We start from the raw sequence: 20,218 nt of genomic DNA on the forward strand, positions 1-20,218 counted from the left end.
AAGACTTGTGAGATCAGTAGCATTCTCCTGTCAACATTCCCCTTTTGGGCAAGCAGCCAGTAGCCCAGCAATGGGCTGATTTGTTTCATGGGACACAGGTTCATCCAAGCATTTTCTAAGGAGCAATCGTCTCTTTAAAAAAAGTAAAAAAACTGCAACTGAATATAATTTCCAGGTGACAAAAGAAACTGAAGAACAAAGGTTAAACTGGCATCTTTTTTTTTCAGATCAGGTTTCACTAGTTAAAAAAAAAAAAGCAATATATGTCATCTAGATACTATTTTAACAGCCTAGTCAGTTTCTATAGTCTGAAAACAAAATTCAATACAACAGAGCATTGTACCTTCAGTAAATCACATAAAACAAATGGCTTCTGACATGTCTAACTACTGTATTTAACTACTTCTACATATATTTTTAGGAAACTATGAATGATATAGTAAGAGATCAGACATTCTTTGAATATAATCAGTACTGGATTTTTTGTACCAAAAAAGCACATTCACACCGAAATAATCCAAAATCAACATCAATAACTCCAGTATGGCATGAAATGTTTCTCTTTGCCGTGAAACTGGAAGACAACTGAGGACCACCACTCCATTCTAAAAATACACTCGAAGTGTCACTAAAGGTACTTACTGGCTGAGGCTTGAGGTTGAATGCGAGGTATTCCTCCGTTTGGCACTTGGAAGTTTGAGTCACTTCTGCTGTTTTTCACAGACTCAGCTTGGATACTAGGTGTCCTGGACAGGTTTGGAAGACTACGCCTTAGTTTTTCTGTGCAAAATAATACAGAAAGATACCACAGCATGTAATCTGATGCTGGACAAAGTTCAGGTTACAAACCCATAGTTGAACTCCAAATCTAAGCAACGCAATGTTAGCCGTATAAAACTATGCTGCAAATAAAAAACTTGTTTTGTTACATTACAGTTCTTCCGTTACCTTGAACTCAAGTTCTGTATTATTCTCAGATCTACCACATACAAAATACTTACAGAAAATCCTAAGAATACATGTTTCACTGTGGTGAAAAAACAAGTCAAGCATAGTGTATTTTGAAATTGAAACTTATCTGGATGAGCATCTGGGTTTTGTTTTGTTCTACTCTTATGGAAACTGAATGGCAAGCCTAATTTGCAGTTCTGCACGGTTTTCAGACTCTTTACCTAGAAAGTTATTTATAATACAGAATGCTAACCTGAAGATTAAAAACACATTGTTATTATCCAAAGTCAACTTTTGTGACTACCCAATCACATATTGGCACATTATACAACAAGTAACAGCCACCCACTTGGAAAGAAACTTCATACACAGCATTCAAAATTATTGAAGTGTCTAGTTATGCTTTATCTTTCACAAATGACTTGACCATCTATTCAACTAAAACTGGTTCTCCAAGGGTCTTCAAAATTTGAACTATCACTCACAGCACACAAAAAGATGCCATCAAATATTTCTTAAATCTAACAACATTCTGTGTATCTCCAACCCATGCAAGGCTGGACTGATGACTATGTTGGATAGAAGTCTGCAGATACCCTGTCAGGATGAGACGTCCTGATTGCATAGAGGGATGCAGGAAAGAAGTACGCTAGTGCATAAGCACTAAAGATGAAAACAAAAGAGTCTACACAGGCTGAATATTCCAACAAGTGTACATTCTGCACTTACTAGCTTGCATTGCATTGCTTTGCCCTGAAGTTTTATCACTGTTGAACCCTGTCAACTAAATATCCCTCTAACCATTCTAGAGGAAAAAATAAAGAAATCCCAAGCAACTTTTTTTGGCTGCTGCTGCATCGACTCTGCATATCCAAGTGACGTTCAACTTCACAAAAAAACACTACAAGAGAATTCCTTGGAAGCGTTTCAGAAACACATGATCCCATGCTCTATTTTGATCCCTCTGGTATGCAGGATACCAACTTTTGGTACCTTGCCTCTCATGGGATATTTTGTATAGCTCATCTAGCACACATTAAGACTTCCATGAAATCCCAGAAAAGAATGGAAAGGAAACTCAAGTCACATATAATTGATTAGCTTTTGCATTGTATGTTTTCCTATATACTTAAAATTTCCTCAAACCACTATTGCTAGGTAAGACTTGAGCTAACCCTTCCAAAGATATTCTTGAGCAGCTAATTAAATGTGCAGGATCATCTTCCCAGGCAGCTCTGGTTTAGCACACTTATCTTCCTGATTAAAAACCTAAAATTTCTTGGTTGATAATATTCTGTAAGTGACACAGACCTCTCTGCTGTATTAGTGGGGAAAAAAAAGCCAACAGAACAAACACCACCCACGCTCCTTCCGTACCCTCTGCCCCCAAAAATAAACTGTTTAAAGATACATTTCTAGATTATCTCCACTACAGACATTTTGCATCCAGCTTACCAGAAAGTGAAAAAAATACAGTGAATCCCTAATATCTAAATGTATATTCTTCCTAAATTTAAGATTTTATTTTCTATTTTTAACAACTACATTTGTTAAAAAGGGAATATACTTGTGAGATTTCAGCCCAGTTAAAGGAGCTTCTGCCAGATTGCTACCAAGAAAAAGTATATTCAAGCAGCAAAGCCGTATCAGTATCACATTATTTCGTTCTATGCCAATATAGTGTAATTGTCTCAACTTTACCAAAAGCTTTATTTTTTGTTATGCCACAGTTTGTTCAGCTTTGCGATATCTAAAATATCCAATAAATGCATGACTTAAGTACTAATACTAATATTTTTTAGGCTATATTCATGCTCAAAGAGTCCAGAGTCCTGCACTGCTAAAATAAAGCATTCAGCTATCTCACAGGCTACAAGCATGCATAAATTGCCATATTACTCTCATCTGACCACAGCTACTTTTCCCTGCATTTTATTCCGCCATCTGGAAGGCCTAACCCTACTGGTGAGTGATAGTTTCCTTGGCGCTGCTTTATTTTAGTGCATATGCCTGCCAAAGATAGAACTCGGTCACCATGAAACTCAATTACACCAACAGACTGGATAATGTCCAAAATAAAAATAAGCCTATCAACTCCATCTGACTGTAAGGGTTCCCCAGCAGAATTTAAGCTTTCCTTGCTCTGCTTTTTCTTCAACAACTTCAGGATTAAAGCATGATGTTTACACTGGCATATAGTTTTAAGCACCAAAATTCTTTACAGGAACTACACAACTACTTGTGCAATTATTTTGAAACAGAGCTTTTTACCTTCATTTTTTACATTACTAGTCTGCAAATCTGTAGGGTGGCCTTGAAGTGAAAGACGAGGTTGCTGTAAACGGCTAATCATAGGCTGGGGTGAAACTCTGCTGTATTCTATGCTTCGAGCAGGTGATCGAGAGCGAGGTGAATTCCTTGGAGACTGTTTTGGTGAAGGCCAGGGAGAACTGCGAGGGGACGGTGAGAACCTATTAACAGCAGGGTGCACTGTGTGATGCGTGCCATCTTCTTCATCTTCTAAACTCTGTGCATCAAGCTCCTGATCGCTGAATGTGCCTCGCCTTGTAGAATTGCAAGAAGAGCCAGAACTACGCCGAGAAGCACTTGCTGCATACTCTTGCCGGAGGCCTGGCAACCATGAGAACATTGTTTTAACTGTTTTCAGCCCACAAACGGTTCAAAGTAGAGACAATACATACCAATTATCTACCCAGTGCTGAAACTCAAATGTGGCTCACCTTAACTCCTTTTATTTAAGGCATTAATTCCAGATTACTACCAACAAAAGTTCTCTACCAGCTGATAATATCTTGAAATAAGTAGGTCAGCTCATTCCTTTTCTTACTACAGCAATCATCAGTATAGGTGTGTTGTGTACTTGTTCATCTCCTCTCCCAGGCTGGATATGAGCAGCACAAGCTACATCTTAATTTTGGTATCATGTAACATAGTAATAGCAGCCATGATGACATGTCTCTTCCAATGTATTAGTAAATGTAACAAAACAGCTGTATGATAAGCTACCCCTAGAGAAACTAGAGTTTTTAAAACCAGTGGTCTCCAAAGTGGAATGCACACACCCCAGGGGTATGCAAAACAAGCCACTCATAGGTGTAAACAATAAAAAAGACAAGTCTGGAGACCACCTAGTTAGACAAGTGAAATTACTGCCACTTTTTGCAGTCTCAAGGGACAAAAAAGACTAAGTCTCAGCTAAACCTATAACAAGAGATACATCTACACAGGTGTTTTTCTTAACTATTCTTTGCCCTATTGACTTTACATTTTGGTGATTTAAATCATGGTTTAAGCACTGATGTCAACAACACAGGATTAGATCAAGAAGGCACATATCTTCTGAGAAGACTGGTGGCAAGCAGTAGCCCAGTCTAACGATCACCCTTTTAGCATGTAGTAAGTACATGCTACAAGTTCACACTCTCTAGCATTTCTTTTGTCCACTGTTCCTAAAGAACACTTCTGCAGAGCAACTTCCTTTCCTTATCCTGAAGGCAGAAGTTTTTTGCCAACCTTCTCAGGAAAACTACATTTGTACATCCATAATAGAATCTACACCCCTTTTTCCATTCCTGCTAAGCAAGTGCTAATGAAATTATTCAATTTAAAAAGGAAAAAAAACAATTGCTCCACTTTGTTTTCAAAATGGAAAATACCTACTTTCTTCCTGCATTCGTGCTAGAATTTGCACATCTGTAACATCATTTAGCTTGTAATTAGACCCAATAGAGTCTTCATCCATCTCTGATGCACTTAATTCACTGTCCAGAGAAGACTGCGGACTTAATGGAGGATTTCTATCTGCTGCACTTTTAAGATGACCTACAGAAAGAAAATAAATAGGAAATGTTTAAAAATAATAAAAAGGCAAGCTGTATCATTTCCTAGTGAAAGAACCACCAATCTAAGAACAGATTAAGAAGAGATTCTGACTGAGCCTGACAGGCAATTCTGTCTGACGAACAGCTCCACATGACCTGGCAGTAGGTGCCTGCATCCCAGAAAGCTGACTGTATGCTGGGCTGCATCAAAAGGAACATGGCCAGCAGGCTGGAAAAAGGGTGATTCTCTGCTTATACTCCACTCTCATGAGTGCCAATTTGGAATACAGCATTCAGCTCTGGGGTCCCCCAGTATAAGAAGGACATGGAGCTGTTAAGAGCTAAAGCCAGGGGAGGGCCATGAAGATTATCAGAGGCTGGAGAACTTCTCCTATGAAGACAGACTGAGAGAGTGGGCTTGTTCAACCTGGAGAAGAGAAGATTCCAGGGGCACTTTAGAGCAGCCTTCACGTACCTAAACGGTGCCTATGAGAAAGCTGGAAAGAGACATTTTACAAGTGCATGTAGTGATAGGACAAGGGGGAATGGCTTTAAATTGTTTATACTGATGACTGCAAACCCTAATGGAATACCTTTGATTAAAATACATGCTTCTTCCTTTGATTATCTTGTTCACGTCTCTGAGGTACTGATGGATACACACTGCATACCACATGTTGCAGTCAATAAGTAACAGGGTTGTTGCCAAGACTTTACAACTACCAGCACCTAACCTTTAAACACCTACTATCGCAGTCAATTACATGGCCAATTCTAGAAGCCATTTATGTATGTGGAGTTGGGACTTCATGGAACTAAAGCTACATGTTTTTGTCTAACTGCTAAAATGCATCAGTGATTTCATGGACATGGCCATCCAGAGAAAACACTTCAAACCTATCTTATGCCAGTAAGTCTGTAAAAAAAGCCTTTCTTAAAAAGCTTAAGTACTGCATGATGCAAACAACCTACAAAAGACTGACAAGGTTTTGGTATCTTTCTTACTCTAATACAATACAGATATCTATTTGAGCACATGTTTTTGAAAGGAAGAGGAGGAAGAAGTAAGGGAGAGAGGAAACACACATATTTACCTGAGGTAACAGGAGGTATGAGCTGTTTCACTAAAGCAGATTTCATTGGTGTTGAAGAGGGAGAGTTGAAACCACTGCTGTAGGGGCTACTGGTATTTGGACTATAGGAACTCGAATAACTGACCGCACTGAAAGGGCCGCTGTACAAACTCTGTCTCTTGAGAGCTGTATGAAAAAGGAGGAAAGCAACAATTTATACTGAAGGAACCAATGAGAAATGAATACAACCCTATATGGTATCTTCAGTGTGATTTAATTACTACAGAATCATAGAATAGTTAGGGTAGGAAAGGCCCTTAACACCATCAAGTTCCAACCCCCCTGCCATGGGCAAGTACATCTCACACTAAACCATGTTTCCCAAGGCTCTGTCCAACCTGGCCTTGAACACTGCCAGGGAGGGAGCATTCACAACCTCCCTGGGCAACCCATTCCAGTGCCTCACTACCCTCGCAGTAAAGAATTTCTTCCTTATAACCAATCTAAACTTCCCCTCTTTAACCTGTTACCCCCTATCCTATCACAGTATCACAGTATGTTCACTACAGTCCCTAATGAAGAATCCCTCTCCAGCATACTTACAGCCCCCCTTCAGATACTACAAAGCTGCTATGAGGTCTTCACGCAGCCTTCTCTTCTCCAGGCTGAACAGCCCCAACTTTCTCAGCCTATCTTCATACAGAAGGTGCTCCAGTCCCCTGATCATCCTCACGGCCCTCCTCTGGACTTGTTCCAACAGATCCATGTCCTTTTTATGTTGAGGACACCAGAACTGTACACAATACTCCCAGTGAAGTCTCATGAGAGCAGAGCAGAGGGACAGGATCACCTCCTTCAACCTGCTGGTCATGCTCCTTTTAATGCAGCCCAGGATACGGTTGGCTTACTGGGCTGCGAGCGCACACGAAGCTGGTTCATGTTCATTTTCTCATCAACCAACACCCCCAAGTCCTTCTCTACAGGGCTGCTCTGAATCTCTTCTCTGCCCAGCCTGTAGCTGTGCCTGGGATTGCGCCAACCCAGGTGCAGGACCTTGCACTTAGCATGGTTAAACTTCATGAGGTTGGCATCAGCCCACCTCACAAGCGTGTCAAGGTCCCTCTGGATGGCATTCCTTCCCTCCAGTGTATCAACCAAACCACACAGCTTGGTGTCATCGGCAAACTTGCTGAGGGTGCACTCAATCCCACTGTCCATGTCACCAACAAAGATGTTAAACAAGACCGGTCCCAACACCGATCCCTGAGGGACACCACTCGTTACTGGTCTCCAGGTGGACATTGAGCCATTGGCCACAACTCTTTGTGTGCGGCCATCCAGCCAGTTCTTTATCCACCGAGTGGTACACCTATCAAATTGGTGTCTCTCCAATTTAGAGACAAGGATGTCATGTGGGACAGTGTTGAACGCTTTGCACAAATCCAGGTAGATGACATCAACTGCTGTGCTCCTGTCCATCAGTTCCGTAGCCCCACCATAGAAGGCCACCAAATCAGTCAGGCAGGACTTCCCCTTAGTGAAGCCATGCTGGCTGTCACCAAGCACCTTGTTGTTTTTCATGTGCCTTAGCATGCCTTCCAGGAGAATCTGCTCCAAGATTTTGCCAGGCACACAGGTGAGACTGACTGTGTAATACCCTGGGTCATCCATTTTCCCCTTCTTGAACACATACAACTCAAGCAGAACATTCAGTTACCAGGAAGTTTTTCAACTGATTTCTTTATTTCCTACATACAACCGTACTGTGGAAGGAGTGGCAAGAAAAGACAGCAGCAAATATTTTCTTTATAAAAATAAGATTCAAGATCACTACAACTTCCCTCTTGAAAATGTTCCATGTAGGCGTTGGAAAGAAGGAAGGATGCAACTCAGAAGACAGCAGTAGCTAAGCTATGCTAACATACATTCTATGCACAATTACATGTGGACTAGAGCACACCATGAAGTTTAATTCTCCAGAATTCACAGACGTGCCTAGATCACACGGTATTTCCAGAGTAATGCCAAGACTGGCACCACTGAGCAATACCACCTACAAAATTCCCCAAAGCATATGCTAGAATGAAAAACCATTAAACAGGGCAAATGCTTCTGTTTCTATTTCTGGGTATCACAAACCTACTGAACACAAAAAAGCAAAATGACTGTAGGATATTTCCCTTCTCTGTATCTCCTGTTCTAATGCTTTGGGATTTTTATGTCCATGGGTTTCAATCCCATATCATCAAATCACAGAATGAGTTGGAAGGGATGTTAAGATCACGTAGTTCCACCCCTCCTACCATGGACATGGACACCTTTCACTAGACCAGGTTGCTCAAAACCCCATCCAGCCTGGCCTTGAACACTGCCAGGCACAGGACATCCACAACTTCTCTGAGCAACCTGTTCCAGTGTCTCAGCACCCTCATAGTAAAGAATTTCTTCCTAGTATCTAATTTAAATCTGCTCTCTTTCAGTTTAAAGCCAAACAAAACTGTATTCTAACAAAGAAGAAATTAAAATGCTAAACATAAAATTGAAAGCTAGAGAGGTGACCTTTTATATATAAATCTAGATTAGATTAAATTGCAGCTCACCTAGCTGCTAGAAACCAAACTCTCTAAGGCATGACAGTATTGAAACTACACACACATATTAACAAACTGACTAGAATATCCCTAGCAAACATATGGCAATACACTAAAGCAGTTCTAAAAAAAGGCCGAAATTAAGCTATTCAAAGAATATTGTGTGACATTTCTGTTACTGAAAAGGAGCAAGGAGCTTCAATTAGTACACTAATAATTAGGCTACTGATAGTAGTGGCCTGTCCTGGTTTCAGCATAGAAAAGTAATTTAACTGTAATTTGTTTACTAAAAATCCCTTTATTCAGTGTTAAGATTTTTTTGTTTGTTCTGACAATTACAAAGTATTTCAGAACTTGCAGGGTAGGAAACACATGCAAGATTACAAGCAGCACTGTAGAACTTTCTGTTAACCTGTACCCTGTAAGTAGGCTGGTTGCTGTAAATGACAGTGTGCTTTTTTTGCTACAAATGAATGTTTCCATACAACCCGCTCCAACCAGTGGCACTGGTACCCATCTCTTCTACTGCCAGTATTTTTGCCTATTAATACTATAGATTAATTGTGATATTCTTGCAAGTACCACTGTCAGAAACACATTCGCAGGTCTATGAAAAAACAAACAAAAAAGTCAAGTTGCCTAGCCACATCATATAAATGATCAAACTTTCAAGTTAGTTCATTTCAAGGGGAAGCTTCCTGACACTCTCCTTCAACAAAGGCTAAATTGTTGACATTACCCTAAAGGTAAAGAATTTGTGGTACTTATGGAAAATCTCTAATTGCTTCTGAAAAGAAGTTAAACCATAAACAAGATAGTTCATACTTAGCCTAACTGCTATCCACTCCTAAATACTCAGTAGTATTCAAATTCCCAAACTTTTATCATCATTCATACATCCCTGTGATTTTAATACTTTTCTTTGTTTAGAATTTTAGCCTTTACCTGTAGCAAGCTATCATTAACAGACATTCTTCAGGGCATCATACACAAAGCCCAAGAAGTAGGAAAAGATCAAAAGGAAAAGGTGACTCACACTGAAGGAGCTTTCACCAATATATCCATGATTTTCAGAGTAAGAAATGGACTTTTCATGTGCTCTACCAGTAATGTTTTCAAATTTTATTAAGAACAATTTTAGTACAAACCAGGATAAAGACTGAATTGTTCCAGAGAAGAATCCAAGCGGGGGGGGGTGGGGGGGGGGGTGAAGGGGGAGTTACAATCAAATAAACTCAGCATAAAGTTTATGTGTGATTACGCAAAGGAGCTGGCAGTTGGGAACACTCCTGGAACTGTGTGTTCGCATATTCTTAACTCAAGTCCAGCCATTCTAATACCTTAGGATAACAGTTAAAAAAAGACAGATTACATGTACTACAAGACTGCAAAAAGACAGAAATATAGGGGAAGAACAGATATTAATAGCAAGAAGGTCATATCTCAGCACAACTCTTTTGGGTTTTTTTTAAATACAATAGGCTCTAACAAAGAAATTAAAGCAAGAAACAGGTGGACAGAGAATTCTAATCAGATCTTCAGTGTTCTGCTGCTGATTTGACATCAAAAAGGCTCGGAATAAAAGGGTGAGGATTCTAAGTTTTCTGCCTCACAGGGTGAAACTCACAGACCTTCTCCAGTTTTGAATATAACCAACTAATTCGTACCAAGGGAGACTCAGAGACCCTGGATTTTTTAAATCTGACTGTGACAAGATCTTAAGTTATTTGGGATAGGAGGAAAAGAAATCAGTATTACCTCCCCAAAGTATTGAAGAATTTCAGCCTCCATTTCCTTAGATGAAATAAAATAGCTCATCTAGCAGAACAACAAGTTCTGTGTTAAAATACTAGCAAGCACTTAATTATGATAGTTTAATACAGGTTTTTATTTCAAAATAAGAAAACCTCCAAGATCATGTGCTTACTGAAAACCTCTGACCAAACTCTCATTATGCAGCTAGTACAGAACTCTGGTATCCTGACTCATGGTCTAATGCTTCCTTTCATTTTATTCCTATAGTCCAGAAAATTAACAGAATTAATTACTGTTTGCAAGGCATAATGAAAACTTTAGACAGAAATCAACGGCTGGATCTCATAACTACGTATTGGCTAATTCTGACTCTGTTTCAGAATAAATATGCACAACCCAGTGTCAGTATGCAGGAACTCACCCGACATTGTCTGTTCCAGCCTGTGGATCAGTGACTTTTTAGCACATTCAACATCAGGACTTGGGTAATCCAGTACCTGCCTGCACCAAACTAAGGGACTGACACATTTTTGCACTGGAGTCAGTTTCTTCTTTGGGGACGTATATAACCTGAAAAGGAGAAGAACAATAATTATGAAGATAGGCAAAGCAAGCATAAGATCAGGCATGTAACAAAATACCACATACTATGCTATTTCTGTTTTTACACTGTATATACAGTATAATCCAAAATTATACAGAAAGCACAAGTTTTACCTTTAAATTAACTGCTCTGGATACAGTATAATACTGATAACATATGGCTACCCACGGACTTCTGGCAAGAAGTGATGCCTGTATAGCTACACTGGAATACACTGACTGATACATCAAGAAACAAAACAAAAAGCCCCAAACATTTTCAATTTTCAGACACCTTGGGTATACGATCAATTACCCTACGCCACATAAATGTACAAATCAGGATTAATCTCTTCAGATTTAAGCACCATTCACCTGAAAGAAGGAAATAAAGCACTATACAATAAGCAATGGTTGTTTTCCTGAACACAAAGATGTAGTAAATGATATGCATCTTACTAGCCAAGGAACAGTGCAAAAGTCCACAGAACACTTCTACTATTTCAGTAGCCTTGAACAATAAATATTTTACTTTTACTTATAATTTGTATCCGAGCACCTGATCCTTTAGTTTTCCTTTGAACACAGAACAAAGGGACTACCTCTGTCCTAAGGGGTACACAGTCAAGCATTAAAAACAAAGAACAAGAGATAATGCACATAGAGCGAAGAGAAACAATGAGATCATATTGTTCTGCAAGACATGCTGAGGCCTTTGCCCATCAGCATCTCCATTCATTTATTTTTAAATCAGCATTCTGACTGAAGAAAGTATTCTACTCTAAAGGCTCTAGAAATACAGTTGAAAATTTCTCCCCCCTCAAAAAAGAGATTTAAGGGAAAGTCATAACCAATCACACTCTCAAAGTATGGATATTTAAGCCTTATATTTGGACTAGAACCAAACCTGGAAATCTGCTTCAGCAACAGACAAGAGTGAATTGCAAGATCTACGGAGTTCATACAAAAATGGCTAAATGAGTATTTCTTGTAGGAGTAATAACAGACTTCATAGTCAGAGTGGTTGTATGCTACACACTAACTTAGGAACATTTGATAGCTTAATCAGCCATGCTCCCATACAAACCAGGAAAAATTCTTGTTTCCTTTATGCCAATGACATCAGCAACACAGAAGTTATTTTCCATAGAAACTGTCTTTACTTGATTATTAGCTGATCCTTCCTCTGTAATTCTAGACCTTGAACTCAGTTTATTTTATAAAAAGCTTTAAAAGATTTTTTTAATTACTACCCTTAAGGTCTCTTCTTACAAAAGCTTCCCAAGAAGCATGCTCAAAACACTGACCACTATTTAGAGCACGCTCTGAAACACTCTTCCTTCATAAGCACTGAAATTTGAAAGCTATGTCTGCAAATGCAGGAGAGAGGATTTTTATTAGCTGCCATGTTTTCAAACAAAAATGAAGCTGTAACAATGCAAACAGCTACTGCCACACTATAGACCATGTGGCCTTTGCTCTGGCCAGCATCATGCTGGTCATTAAAATTTATGTTTTAGAAAGCCTTACAGCCTTCACAGGCATCCTGTCCACAAGAAAAGCTGAGTCTATCATGTATTTATAGCCCTCAAGATCCTTGGAAAGCACAAGAATCACTCAGTTATTACAGATCTATGTGAACAATTACACAAATTGCTATACTTGCTGCAATTATCTCCTCAGAGTTAAAACAAACATTTTTTACTAGCTCTTTAATACTTCAAATTACTGTCTTTTTAGCATTTATTTGCCTGTACTCTTTTCTGTCCTGAGGTATGTTTATGCAATACTAATAAGTGTTAAAAGCAACAAAGCCAACTTTCGTGCTGTACAAAGTGTGCTAGTAGCTCTCCCTACAGCTGACATGCCTTGCTGTGTTTGAGAAGTTCCATGCACATTTGAAGTGTTTACAGTAATACCCAGTATAACAGGCAAGAAAATAAAGTGTGTGTCCTCTCTGAAAGACACACAAAAGGGCATCTTCAACAAACCTACCTGACTAATCAAAATGGCACCTGGTATTTTAAGCACTTAAAACATTATTTTCTGAAATTTCCAATTGTTGCGTTTCACACATAGTTTATATACTGAAGCAACCCAGGCTCACGCAGCTCCCACTTTTCCACCTCCCTTTCTAACCCAAACATACATTGCAAATTCTCCCACCTCTTTCCAGTCAACTGTTTTTCCTTAAACAGCTTTGTTTCACACCTTACATAAAAAAAACAAAAAAACAAACCAAAACCCACCCGCCCGAGAACTTTAGACTATACATACTTCATGCAACTCCACTACCTCACGACAAACATGTGCATTGATGCAATAACACAACGGCTTTTTCAGGACAGTTTCTTGTACATTCTGCAACTGCAATGTCTCATTATTTTAAAGCAGCGATCTTAATTTCCCACCTGACAAAAAACACCCAATCTCAAGTTTTGAAGCTGACGTAACCCCACTTGCATTGCTTCATTTGGATTTATAAAACCAAAGACCAAGGGAAAGGCTAAAAATCAGAGCGATGCTTTTATTACTTCTTCCTCTCTTCCGAACAGCAGGAAAAGAAAAAAGAGCATAAAGTAGACCATGAAACATGTATAGATAACTAAGTGATCTCTGTCAGACTACAGTTTGACCCAAAAATACAGGTTCTCCTTAGCTGAAGAGCTTTCCAGAAGAGATTAATTCCCATTTGTATCTGTTAATGCATTCTTACAAAATGCAATGGCGCTGACTGGCAACTTTAAGAGTGAGGATTACCCGTATGACTTCATACATCTTGAAACACTACTAAATCACTTTCTCAAAACAGGAAGTTGAAAATCATTGAGGAAGCTGACACCTTACAGTTGCCACCCCCACTACAAATGGTAAAACACCAGAAACCTACACTTCAACTTCTCCACAAGGGAGTAGTAAAGAGTCTACAGTTCAGTGACACACAATCAAACAAAAGAAAACAGTATATAAAAAGAAGCCCAGGAGCTTCGATCTATTTTGAAACAGCTTTAAGAAGCCCAGACACCATGATTCCGCACCCACAGTAATATTCCCTCCTTCAGCTGTCACTAGTCAACTATGCCAATCTAAAGTTTAAAGCAGCCAGGGGCTCTCCCGAGTAGTTCCAGGAAGACGCAGCACAAAAACAGCAGAGCTTTTGCAGGATTACTGTCACTACACACTCATATGATAATGTCAGCCAAATAGGGCAAGCTGCAGCATGTTGCACCAGGACACAGCTGAGTCTGAAAAAGCTTTGAAGAAAGAGGACACAACACTGAGGCAAGAATGGTGTATCTTCCTAGGGATTACCTCATCTGAGGAACACCTCCCAGTGCATTAAAATGCAAGAGGTTAGCTGCCACAGGCATGAAACCAGAAGGCAAGCTTCTAATCAGGAGGAAAGGAGGTGTCTTTTTGTATCAAAATCCTTCTATTGCTCAGTGCAAAAGTGAAAAACATGCAGATGAGTATGAAGTCACAGATCTGAATTAGAAAGAAGATGGCAAGTGGAAGGAACTTGTATTAGAGCTTGTTTATTTTACCTACATTAACCTTAAGCAAAAAGTGGCAGTTACAATAGGGGCAATGAAACAAGAGAGTGGACAAACATATTGCAGGCAAAAGCAGGATCAAGAAAGCTACCTGAAGAGAAGATACAAGGAAAACAATTGAAATCTAATGACAGACTGGCAACAAATTCCCCCGAAATACAGGAGGGAAATTCCACAGTGAAGTGCTACTTAAGTCAGGAGACAATAATATTGGAATGCCTTATAAATAAGACAGCCTAGAATGCAACAGTGCCAATCTAAATTTTTGATCAATCTAAAACTGTCAGGCGATCCTAGCTGAAGCAATTCAAATGAGTTAAAATTTAAGATGGATTTTTTAACAAACAGCTACAGGTAAAGAGCTGACGAGAATCTCTGGCTGTAAAGAAAAAAAATCCAAATGAACCAACATCGCAGCACATATCTGGCCCACGCATTTCCTCTTTCCTCCTCCCCCACTCCTGCAAAGTTCCTATCCTGCAGTTGTAACTGACTGATTTGGTCAGCGTGTAATTACTAATTTGTAGGTGTACTTAACTGAATGCTTCTAGTTCTGAGAAGCACCAGCTACAGCAAAATTCAGTTATCTCAAAAATAAGGATATCAATACTACAAAAATGCTCTGACCATCTTATTAAACCTTCATATTAAAGCAGCTCATTTCAATTACATGTGACTTTGAAGCAGAATTGAGAGTATTCAGAGAGGGTGCAAAGTGCAGCTGGGAACACAATTACCTTCCTGTCATCAACAATTAAAGATAGTTAGCTTTGCCCTGACTAGTTACTGGAAATTATAGCCATTATTCATTTCCTGGTCTCCAAAGAACATGTAGCTGTCTGAAAGGGATGCTACAGAGTGGGAAATGCGGCCTTCAAAAGCTTGGAAGACTCCTCTATGCTACCATGGCAGCTTCCCTCGAACTGCCACACAAAAGTCTGTACAAGTTTCCACTGTTTGAGAAACTTTTCAGAAGAAATTTGTGAAAGCATATATGCTCTAATATGGTATTGTTGGAATACAACAATATTGTATTACATATGGAATAGAAAAAAAGCTGGGAATTCCTGTGTCCTATTAAAAGTGTTCCAAAATAAAATTCTGCTTAATGACTAGGCTTGAGAGCTCTACCAACACTTACAAGAAGTAGAAATGGGAATTATGCCTAAACAAGACACGATTATGAAATAAACTTCAGGAATACCATTAAGACAATAAACAAAATGGGTATCAAACTTTCATGATATACAAACATGAAGCATGTTTAGAAGTCAAAAGTATTACAGAATAAGGTAGAAACAGAAGAAAGTTCTCCTTGGGATTCTTCCTCCAGTCCTAAAACACCTGTTTCACAACAAACATGGACATCGCAAAGACATTAGTCAAATGGAGTATTATTTGATGTTACTAGTAGCTTCACTTGATAACCAGTAAATTCTGCAACCTTCAGTTCTCTTACATGCTTGTTTTCACATTATCTTCCTAGTCTGAGAAGACATTACACAAATTGTTTAAAATCAACTTCAAATCAGACTGACATTTAATCTGCTACAAAATGAAAAGCATCAATTTCTCTTTTACTTAGGTCACAGGGCAGGAATTGATCAGAACCTGTCCAGTTTCCAAGAAGCCTACCACATTAATACAATGAAATTTTAGCAGCTGAATAAGAAATGCTGCAATGTCATTTCAGCAATAGGTTTTCATTCAGGTGCAGTTCTATCCCAAAAGACTCATCCTGTATTTTACTAGTTCACTATGGCAAATGGTGGGGTTCCAAACTAACGTTAGCGTTCAATGGACATCAGGTAATATGAGATGAAAGACAGTCCATTACAGATGACAATCATCCTTTTATCCTGTACCTCAAAATAGCCACTTAGCCAACTAACTAGAATGGATGGCTCAAATGGAAATGTAAACAATTAAACATAAGCACCAACTTAATAGAAGTAGCTGCTGAATGACAGTGTGTGCAATAGAAAAAGTACATGCCTTCCATTTTAACTAAAAAGGATACATAATCAATCTGAGGTCTTCAAAACCACTGAAAATATTACTTTGAACTATTAATATAAACAACCCACCAATAATTTCACTTCAAACACAGTAACTGCCTTTTGTTTGTAAATGAAGTCAGTCACCTGAAAGCTATTTCAGCCCTACCAAGGAGACTTTAGATTGCACTGACATGAAATCATTGAAAGTGCTAGGCTAGGTTTTGTAGCACCATCATTTAAAGAGGACACAACTGTTCTAAGTTTGCTGAGCAATTAGACGTGCAAAACAGATGCACAGCAAGCCCTATTCTTTCTTATGCACACGCTGCATATGTATTTTAAAGAAACAAAGCACTGTTATGTTTTGCTCACATTTAAAAGAAAGCATCCCAGAGAGCATACATGACAGCATGACAAGTTACAGTGGATTCACAGCACATTAACTAATCTACAATAACTGCCCACATGTGCATATTTATTCTGCAATAAACTTAAGACAGCTCACTTTTAAGAAGCATAGCAAGCCACCTTGCACATTGTTACCAAGTTGTCCCAAATGTGCTGTACATCCACACCCAACCTTACCCAGCAAGTCAGGCAAGGAGTTGTACACCACGTCCTACCTCAAGATTTCTCCACTCTAGTCCCACTTCCTGCCCTTTTGTCTTTTTAATTAACTAATAAAAACCTGTTGAGATTCAAATTTTAAAAACTTTAGATTTGATGCAACCTGGTTCAAGAACAGCTAAATTGGAACACCCACAGAACAGATTACCAAAGTCACTGTAACTGCTTGAAGAAGTAATTAGCAGGCCTAAAGCAAAGTCTCCATGGCAGTAGGTACAGCTCAGTACTGTGTGCATGTGCGTATGTGCCTATTTGCAACCTTCAGTACCCTACTAGGAAGAAAGTTTCAGCACACTAAATGGGATTCAAAACCATACAGACAAGAAACTCAATCTCAATTAACTGACCTTTTATTAACTTATGATTTGAACATCGTCTCACATGCAGGACTATTTAAAGCTTAAAACAGAACTGGATTTAAATAACCACAGTGAAAAAAAAAACCAAAACCCCCCAAAACCCCACACAAACAACACAAAAAGAAACCATCAAAAAAACAAAGAAAGCAAGAATGTAAACGGTGCCAAAGTTCACTAATATTGTATTAGCTATTTAATAGCTAATACTGCTACTAAAGCAGCAATATCAAAGTTGTTGTCATTTGTTATTCACTTGTTATTAATTCCAGCTAGTGCTACCTTCCCATTTCATTTTTCATTTTACAATTCTGTCTTGTGCAGACTTCTCTAAAAGCATTTAAAGAATCACAAGCTAAAAATGAGCTAATCAACTCCAAAATGTAGTCTAAAACACCAAAACATCACATTCCAGTACTGATTTCAGTCAGACTATCAACTGTTCCACCTTAAACTCATAGTCAAAATTCACAGGCACTAATCTCATGTAAGCATTAAATGTAAACCAATGTAATTTTATCAGTGTCATTACAAGGCTGCAGGCAATTTCATAATTGAGTATATGAACACATGGACTGAAGAATGCCAGCACTACAGAAAACAGAGGAAGAAGAGGTGATCAGCAGCACCCTTCATCACCTGTTTTCTCCCACAGCAAAGTCCTTGTGAAACTGAAAGACAAACCTAAGCTTCCGTATATAGACAAACAAAACAAGCAAGATTAATCCATTTTTGTGTACAAGCCATGATTTACATTTAGTTTGTTTCCATGTGAGGTTTCCTCAGCTGGTACCTGGTGTTTGACTTAGAATCACAGAATAGAATCATAGAATAGTTAGGGCTGGAAAGGACCTTAAGATCATCAAGTTCCAACCCCCCTGCCATGGGCAGGGACACCTCGCCCTAAACCATATTACCGAAGGCCTCATCCAACCTAGCCTTGAGCACTGCCAGGGATGAAGCATTCACAACCTCCCTGGACAACCTATTCCAGTGCCTCACTACCCTAACAAGAAAGAATTTCCTCCTTATATCCAATCTAAACTTCCCCTGTTTAAGTTTTAACCCATTACCCCTTGTCCTACCACCACAGTCCCTAATGAAGAGCCCATCCCCAGCATTCGTATAGGCCCCCTTCAGATACTGGAAGGCTGCTATGAGGTCTCCACGCAGCCTTCTCTTCTCCAGGCTGAACAGCCCCAAAAATCTCAGCCTGTCTTTATATGGGAGGTGCTCCAGTCCCCTGATCATCCTTGTGGCCCTCCTCTGGACTTGTTCCAACAGATCCATGTCCTTTTAATGTTGAGGACACCAGAACTGTACACAATACTCCAAGCAAGGTCTCACGAGAGAAATCCACTTAGTCATATCATCCTTCCTACTTTCACAGGCTTGTTTCTTTTTGATTGCTTCACTCTGCAAATTTCCACCTTCATTTAGAGCAATAACCTCCATCCATCAAGTGCATGAAGTTATCCAACCCTCATAAGAACAAAAACAAACAAAAAAACCCCAAACAAACCCCATCCCTCAAAAAAAAAAAAAAGTATTTACTGCCTTAATAGTAGAATTAAATGGTGTTCAGAAATTCCAGGAGTTTGATTTCCATTTTTATAGAGCAATTTGGAAAAATAAATCCATCATCAGTCAATCTAGCCAAACCACATTTATCATTAAGTGCATAGTAAACTAAAGCATGAAAAGACAGGGGTTTTTTAATTACATAGCCATAGCTCTTCATATGCACAACAATAAGTAAATTTTGACAAGTGCTCTTTTCAAGGGGTCTTTTCTGTCTTAGTCATTGTCCCACATCTGAGATTCAAAATTAGCATTATGATCACTAAAATATTAGGGAAGGAATGAAGGCATGTAATTGTAATAGTCTGCACTGAAGTTTTGTCTTTTGACAACTAGAACTTGCATAGAAACATAACTGAAGCCACAGTAACAGGCAGCATAAGTAACATGACAAACACCTGACACCAGCAAGAGCTCAGCCAACTATACTGCCTGCCCTATGTGTGTCCAGAATGGCACACAAAACCATAGAGCATTTACGCCATCACTGTCACGACATTAGCTTCCACTGAAGAGCTACATTATGTTGCCCATGACTTAGGATTAATATATAAAATAACATTTCTTGTCACTAGAATTCGTGCCATTCACAAATGTGTCCATCCTGTTCCAAACTCGCTGTGCAAATTTAGCATATTCTGTTTCCCTCAACTGCTATAGGCCAGTCAATTATCAGCCATGAGCTGAGAAGCAAGTGTAGCCCTTGTAGATTCACCACCTGAAGATGATGCCTTCTGTTAATTTAGTAAACTCGTGTTGGATGAGAATAAACTTATGCTCTCATACTTCTCCAGTGGATCAGGCTGGACATCAGGAAAATGATTTCTCTGAGGAAGCACATACACGGTCTCCTCCCTACGCAACTACAACATTGCTCATGCATGGAACCATTCCAGCATTTTTGAATGTGTTTCTGACTCTAAAAGGCATTTTTGTTTGGTTGGTTTTTAAACTGCATGTTCACTCACAAAGACTTTTGCAGATGATCCTACAACCAGTTCTGCCCCAAGTCAGACTGCTTTTGTTACACTTTTCCTGCCACCTGTCTCTCTGTTGACAGAGTGCTCCTCCCCACCATTTCTTTAACACTGCTCCTCAGCTGGTGTCATAGGAAACTTTAAAAAGACCGCTGGAAAACAGCATGCTGTTTAAACAGAGCTAACCTTGATTCTCCGTAGAAGCTCTTCCAAGTGTAATAAAGAGAGGGTGAACGGCCACCTGCAGGTGTTTCTGCTAGAGCAGCAGGGTTGGCAGTCCAATTAGAAGAGGAAAGCCACCTAAGGTAAACCGTGGTCCTACACCGTTA

General features: G+C 39.2%; 1 protein-coding gene and 1 long non-coding RNA gene across 3 annotated transcripts in view; one reads left to right on the plus strand and one right to left on the minus strand.

Annotated features, from left to right (window-relative positions):
- The window catches only part of SLAIN2 (SLAIN motif family member 2), a 35,591-nt gene that overhangs the window by 14,328 nt on the left and 1,045 nt on the right, over positions 1-20,218 (minus strand). For both annotated transcript variants that reach the window (XM_061352900.1, XM_061352909.1), the window contains exons 2-6: positions 10,634-10,782; positions 5,888-6,052; positions 4,633-4,794; positions 3,223-3,582; positions 643-780 (exon numbers count right to left, since the gene is read on the minus strand). In XM_061352900.1, the coding sequence (XP_061208884.1) occupies positions 643-780; positions 3,223-3,582; positions 4,633-4,794; positions 5,888-6,052; positions 10,634-10,782 (974 nt within the window). The remainder of the gene's footprint in view (positions 1-642; positions 781-3,222; positions 3,583-4,632; positions 4,795-5,887; positions 6,053-10,633; positions 10,783-20,218) is intronic.
- Positions 6,045-9,649, plus strand: LOC133212063 (uncharacterized). Its single transcript, XR_009725375.1, has 2 exons — positions 6,045-6,164; positions 7,571-9,649. It is a non-coding gene; the product is annotated as an uncharacterized LOC133212063 (long non-coding RNA).

Source organism: Neopsephotus bourkii, unplaced genomic scaffold (genome assembly GCF_033783945.1).
Source record: "Neopsephotus bourkii isolate Nb327-2 ecotype Australia unplaced genomic scaffold, CSIRO-AGI_Nbou_v1 NB_54, whole genome shotgun sequence".
In the NCBI taxonomy this organism is placed as follows: Eukaryota; Metazoa; Chordata; class Aves; order Psittaciformes; family Psittacidae; genus Neopsephotus; species Neopsephotus bourkii.